Raw genomic sequence first — 6,981 nt, forward strand, 5'->3', positions numbered from 1 at the left:
CAGGGGACTCCAATCTAAAACAGCATTGATTGATTTACTTACACAGCATGTTCAATTCAATTCAAAACCTTTATTTATCCAGGTGAAATCCCATTGATCTCTTTTTCAAGGGAGACCTGCAGCAGTAGGTTCCACATGAAGACATACAAATATAAACAACAGAACACAGGGATTACAATTGACATATCTATCCACATGTACAGGTACCAACAGCATCTGATTGTGTAGCATCCAACCGAGCTTTAAAAACATGTAGTGGTACCAGATTGGTAATTTTCCATTCTTTTTGCAGACTGTTCCAAGTTAGTGGAGCTGTACATCTAAAAGCTTTCTTCCCTAAGACAGTCCTAGCACTTGGCACATTTAATAAAACCACAGCATGCGATCTCAGGCAATAAGTACTTTCAATTCACCGAGAGATCAGGGAGCAGATATAAGATGGAAGTTTATCCAACATGGCTTTGTAAATGAACATGTACCAGTGACTGAGCCTCCGTACAGTAAGTGATGGCAAAACCACCTTGCTATACAGGGTACAGTGATGTGTTAGTGCTTTACAATAGGCTACATGCACTAGGGTCTGAGACGTACTTCCGCCTTAGCCGTTATACTGCTCGGACGCTTCCGGGTTGCTTCTGGTCTGCGTAGCTGAGCGTCCACAAATGTTTTACTGTTTAAATCTATGGTTTAAATATGAGTCGACGGAAGATTTTCAAAACGGAGCATTTGCAAAGACAAGTAAATAACTACTCCGAGCACTGCGGTGTCCCACTTTGTACGGCGTCAGCTAAATTCAACGGCGTCCTAAGTTTCCATGGCTTTCCGACCGAACTCGAGCTGCGAAGACAGTGGCTGGTTAAAATACGACGCGATAACTTTACAATCTCCTCTCACTCCAAGGTCTGCAGTCGTCACTTCGCTACGATCAACTAATAGAGCCAAAAACCCTTGATGGCCGTAGGAGGCTTGTGAAAGGTGCTGTCCCAACTCTGTTTGAGTGGAATCACTTCACTGCTCAAACACCGCGGGCTAGTGTTTGGGAGAGAAGGGAGCGGCCCACTGAACCAGTCTCTCGGGAGGAGCAGGAAGAGCACATCGATGTCCGTGACCATGATTACTGCTCAACCCCTGAACCAGCTTCACTGGACATGTCCTCTCAAGCTACAGAAGACAACTCCAAAACAGTGGAGGATCTGCAGAAGCAACTGCAGGAGTTAAGAGTCCAGCGAGAGTTTTTTTTGCTGGCTCCGACGACAACATCCGATTCTATACCAGGTAATGTTTTGGCTAAATTCTATCCAAGTTTTTGAGATGGGTTAGCTTATAAAGAATCCTGTTTACCTGCCGTTTGACTGCTGACTATTTGCATGCAGTGTTGGAATAAGTAGGCTACTCAACTTAACTGAAGTATAAGTACAAATACTATGGTTTGAAAATACTCCTGAACTGAACATGTAGAATCATAAATCATGTGTTTTCATAAGTAACTAGAAACTATGAAGGTTAACAAAATGTGGTGGAGTAAAACATACTAATACTAACAACATACTGATAATACTTTACTACAAGTGTAAATCTTCAAAACCTTACCAAAGTAAAAGTACATGTCAATATCCACTGCGTTTCTCCCAGTTGCACACTTAAGAATGAAGAGTAAAAGTAGTCATTCTGTGTAAAATGTTCCCTGTATGTTTTAGATTATTATTACTGCTGCTTTAATGTAGTTGTTACATGTTACTGCTGTATATTACTATACCTGCACCAAGTGCCTTCTTAATCAGTCTATTTGAATTGTAATGTATTATAGCAAACAAGAGGAAAGCATTAGCCCATGTGTTACAGTTAACGTCATGTGTCTTTTGTGTACAGATTCCCGAGCTATAACCACCTGATGGCCTTCTGGTTTTTGATTGAGCCTTCCATTTATAAAATGGTTCATGTTACAAGAGCGATATCAGCTGCCAAGAGGAATGAAGAAGTGGTTACACACGCACGTCCATCAACGGTAGGCTACGTTTCTTTTAACACACAATCTAAACACAAACTGAAGGGAAAATGTTTCTCCAACATTTCATTGCTTTCGTGTAGACTAAAAGGCTAGAGTACTCAATCCTTTTTAAATACATCAGAGAACTAAAACAACTTAATGTTTTTCCTATGGTGTGCTACACTCATGACATTAATATAGTACCCTTTTTTTGTTTATCTTCCAGAGACAGCTGCTTCAGCCAATTGACGAGTTCTTCCTTTTTCTCTGCTTCCTGTCGGTGGGTTTGAAAGAGAGGGACCTTGCAAACCGCTTCAACGTACACCAGTCCACTGTGAGCCGCATCATTGCAACATGGACGAGTTTTCTTACAACTTTATTGGGGTCACAGTGCATCTGGCTTACACCTGCAGAAGTTCAAGCCCACCTCCCAGAGGCATTCAAAGATTTCCCAGACACACATGTGATCCTGGATTGCACAGAGCTGAGGTGTCAAACACCATCCTCACTCCTCCTCCAAAGTTAAATGTATTCTACATACAAATCTCACTGCACCATGAAAGCCCTGGTTGGCATAGCCCCACATGGCGCAGTGACATTTGTTTCCAGTCTGTATGGTGGTTCTGTCAGCGACAAGGAGATTTTCAAACAATCTGGAATAGCTGCGTTGTTGACTGAAAACATGGCAGTGATGGTAGATAAGGGCTTCCTGATCAGCGATTACTGCAAATGCAAAGTGTACTGCCCACCTTTTCTGTCAAAGCAGAAGCAAATGCCAGCCTATCAGGTGAGGGAGACACAGGCCATTGCCAGACTGAGGGTTCATGTGGAGCGTGTCATTAGGAGGATAAAAGAGAACACACTTTTTGATGGTGTCATCCTCCTGTCCCATGCCTACAACATCAACCAACTGTTTGCAGTAGCATGTATGCTGTCAAACTATCAGAACAAAGCACTGGTCAAGAAATGGGTGAAATAAGACAAGCTGATGACACCTGTGCAGGTAGCTGTGATTAAGCTGGGTGAGCACACCGTAATCCCGTGTTGCCTGACACACGCTAGTGTTTTGTTTGAATAAATGGTAAATAGCAAATTACAATGCGTTGATGATTTCTTACAAATGCACTGATTTACTATTCATTACACAAATCACTTCACTTTATTGTCTTTTTAAATACAATTGTATATTTATTTACATATATGAAATGTGACAAACAATATATATCAAAAACAAAATATTGAAATCACATTTTGTTGTCATTCAGAACACATGATTGAGGGATTGCCTCCTAAAAACAATGACGGCTGAGCCAGGGTCTAGCAGCTAACTGCTTACAGAGTTAACAATGGCTACAGTGCCCACTACTTTTTTAATGACAGGTACTTCGGCATGTATGTGTAAAAAAAATTTGCTCTTTGCACTTCTGGATCTGTGTATATTATTTGCACCAGGTAGTCCTCTTGTGCCCACACTACAAAATCACACCACTGCATCCCAGATACAAGAAGTTGACCCTGTACTTGCCAGTAATAGGCATGGCTTTTCTTGAGCTTAGGGGAGCCACATTCCATCTGCACATATTTGCAGTCGACATAATTTGGGACATTGGGACATTTTGAATTCAACAAGGCCAAATTGGGGATATTCTGTTGGGTCAAAAACAACTCCATCAGGGGAGGCACCAAGCCAGGGCGTAGAGGGGTGAATGACAAGGCCACAAGGGGAGTAGTTCACGTTTGCCAGTCTACTGTATTCAGCTGCTACTGTGGGCTCCATCTCGGCACCTCTCCTCATTTCTGCAGTCTGCCTTGTACCTTTGAGTATTCGCTCTGCAAGAGAGTTAGCAGAGCTCTCACCTCTGACGTGACAAATCTCTCTAAACCTAGAGGCAGTAACCCTGGGTTTGCGGAGCAGATGCCACTCTGAGCTAGAGCTTTGCTCACGGGTAGCCTCCTCAATTTTGTGAGACATTTCCAAATCAACAGATAAGCTGTTCATATGTAGTTGCTCCTCTTCTGAGCACACCAGCGGTAAATCACATGGCAAGATCACATACCCCTCTATGGGCAAGTGGGGTGTTGGTGGTGTGTCAGTGTGAAGTGTGGTGTACCGAGACGTCAAAGCAGGCATCTGATAGGACAGAACACTGCCCTCCTGCACAATCCCGAAGGCACGTTCCACAAGGGGCTTGTCAGGTCTCATGTTCATTGTGGTCACAAGCGGCCTGTCTTCAATGCTGAATGCTGAGTATGCCTCCGTAACTCTGAACAGGCAGGGATCTGGTAATGGCCCCACCATGCCTCTGTAGAATCCACTCCTACAAAGAATGGCAAAGACAATATAGCACATTAATGTGACAATAAAGGTTAGGAATACAGCACCAGAATTATGAATTTTAAAAACACAGGAAACACAATTTTCCAGCTAAAATGACCTTACTCCAGTCTGCACCATCCTATTTGGTACAGGCTTGGTGAAGACCATGGAGTTGATGGGCCCTGGCTTCACACCCTTAAGGAAAAGACAATTACTGTTCGTTGAGTCACTTTAAAACAAAAACTCTGTGAAGGATTACAAGTATTTGAACCTCATTGAAATTACCATTGTTCGCGGCTTGTGCCATTGCTGTTCCGATTCAGTACAGCTATGCACAGGTGGCACAACTGGCATGTTCAGTTCAGTGTAGTGTGCTGTTTGGAACAGCAATGCTACTGTGTGATTGCACAAAACAGTTCCTGCAACACAGGAGCACTGGTTGTGCGTGAGCACCACTGGTGATGAATCACGAAGCGTTATCTAAAAAAGAGAGAAGAAATACTAGTGATTAGTAACCTCACTTGTTACTATGAGCCAGGAGGTTATTATGAGTAGAATTATTGGTTATTTTTACTGACCCATTATCCTAGAAGAAGCATGTATTCCTGAATGCTTAGTGTTACCCTCTTACCCTACAATACCACAATGAACTTTCTTTGGAAACTAAGATGCCTTGAAAATTGTATTAAAGCAGTTTTGACTATATATTTGAACCCCCAAACTTACACATCCATAATCAATGTAATAATATCTGACCAATCAGCTGTGATAAAGCAGGGAGAAGTAGGACACTGTTGAGATTCCCTTAAGGTAAACTAATGTTTAACTGAACTGAAACTCAATAAACAGGGGGGAACAGTGTCAATGCTGCCTGCCTACACTCAAACTGTGTGCTGTCTCGCTCTTCCGCATTGACCTGTAGCACAAGGCTCTCACGCTGACCTGCCCTGTCAGCCTGTCTTTATTGGACACTGAATGAAGAAAAACAGAGCAACAGCGTTAGATCTATACTCACGTCAAAACATCTATGGCAACATTGCTTTACAAAAGCTGATACCATTATGCAGTGTGGCTAACAACAAGACAACCTTGGCTAGGCTATAAGGCTATTAAACGATAGTATTTGTTAGCAAAATGGCTAATGTTTTAAAGAATTAACACCAGAAACAGTACATAGCGTTACCCAGAGCCCTATAGTAGTCTACTATAGTAGTAGTATAATAATAATAATAATAATAATAGTAGTAGTTATACTATAGGGCTCTGGCGTTACCTAGCTTTTGACAGCTAATGTTAGTGTAACCCGGAGCATAAGCTAGCTGGTTAGTACCGGTTACCTTCTTACCTTCATAGTTGTGTATATATGACGCAGCATATAATTTGAAGCCTTTATCGAGTTTGCTGGCTGGGGCTTTAGTCGTCCGGCAAATCCGATGAACATCTGACATTTTTAATTTCGGAAGCTCTTGTAGGCAGCGGGTGTAGAAGGTCGTCATTTTCAAACAGGAAATGAATCGGCCGCTATGAGTAGAATGCGGAAGTGACTGTGCATGTAGCCTATTTGTCAAAAATCTCAGTGCACTGTGATACGCAGCATCTAACTTGCTCAGGTAATTGGCAGGTGCATTCATATATAACCCATAATCCAGCACAGGTAAAAAGGTCACAGAGCCTTTTCCTGGCCTCAAGCGAGAAACAGGACTTGTTCCTGTAGAAGAAACCTAGCCTAACCCTCAGCTTTTTAAGCAGGTTATTTACATGAAATTTAAAAGTGAGACAGTCATCAAGCCAGATACCAAGGTATTTGTAACAGGTAACCACTTCAAGTTGTATTCCTTGCGTAGTTACAATATCCAAAGCAGTCTCTGGTGTATTTTTAGCTTTAGAAAAGAGCATTACCTTGGTTTTAAACTCCTTGGTCTGTCTTTTCATTTATCTTGGATTGAATGGATTTGGCAAATAAGTGCATGATTACTGGATCCTCACTTGAATTGTTTGCATAGTTAAAGGGGCCTTATTATGGTTTTTGGGTCTTCCTTTCTTGGAGAGTGTTTTATAGGTTTTTGTGCATGTAAATGGTCTGCAAGGCTAAAACTCCTGTGTTCCCTCCAGAGGGAGTTTGGTGCTATTTACAGCTGTCCACATTTCACTTTAGATTGTTGAATCCAGAGGGTATAAAAAGGTAAGGATTTGTATTCAGTTTTAAACCAAAAGGCAATATGTGTGTTCTGAAAGTGAGATTACAGATTACAGGTCTATAAATGTTTGCAAGCAAAACTGTTGACATTGGTAATCTTTGTTTTTCCTGTATTTGCCGCTTGTTTAATTTGATGGCTTTTTACTGCTGAATGTTGATATGAATTAGTGGTCTGCAAATATAAAGTATATGACATACAAGTAATGATTCAACACATTCATACAGACCATGTTCAACAAAGCACAGCTCTACAGCACCAGTAACGGTAATAGCTATAGTTTATTACAACTTTCATAGCTTTAGCCATTTTAGCTAACGTAAGTTATAGCTGAGATAAACATTGCTTTAATGATGCCAAGTCTCCAAACCTGAATGACCAAAACAAATAATTTGTCAGTGCCAAACCAACCTTTATGACTCCATCAAACTTCACACATCAGCTCTATGTACGTTTTCTGACCTGTTGTGGTTCTGTGTCAC

General features: G+C 41.5%; 1 protein-coding gene and 1 long non-coding RNA gene across 3 annotated transcripts; one reads left to right on the plus strand and one right to left on the minus strand.

Moving 5' to 3' along the window:
• Positions 1-930: 930 nt before the first annotated feature.
• On the plus strand, positions 931-3,083 carry LOC117557126. The gene is made up of 3 exons (XR_004570661.1): positions 931-1,275; positions 1,870-2,005; positions 2,214-3,083. It is a non-coding gene; the product is annotated as an uncharacterized LOC117557126 (long non-coding RNA).
• Positions 3,084-3,436: 353 nt separating this feature from the next.
• LOC117557125 lies at positions 3,437-5,858 on the minus strand. Of its 2 annotated transcripts, none has more exons than XM_034232816.1 (4): positions 5,650-5,858; positions 4,590-4,784; positions 4,428-4,499; positions 3,437-4,305 (listed from the first exon to the last, which is right to left on the minus strand). In XM_034232816.1, exons 1-4 carry the CDS (start codon positions 5,743-5,745, stop codon positions 4,219-4,221), a joined length of 450 nt encoding a protein of 149 aa, XP_034088707.1. In that variant the 5' UTR covers positions 5,746-5,858; the 3' UTR covers positions 3,437-4,218. The 2 variants fall into 2 exon arrangements, with proteins under 2 accessions (XP_034088707.1, XP_034088706.1); XM_034232815.1 differs by having other exon boundaries at positions 4,423-4,499.
• Positions 5,859-6,981: the final 1,123 nt, after the last annotated feature.

This window comes from Gymnodraco acuticeps, unplaced genomic scaffold, assembly GCF_902827175.1.
Source record: "Gymnodraco acuticeps unplaced genomic scaffold, fGymAcu1.1, whole genome shotgun sequence".
In the NCBI taxonomy this organism is placed as follows: domain Eukaryota; kingdom Metazoa; phylum Chordata; class Actinopteri; order Perciformes; family Bathydraconidae; genus Gymnodraco; species Gymnodraco acuticeps.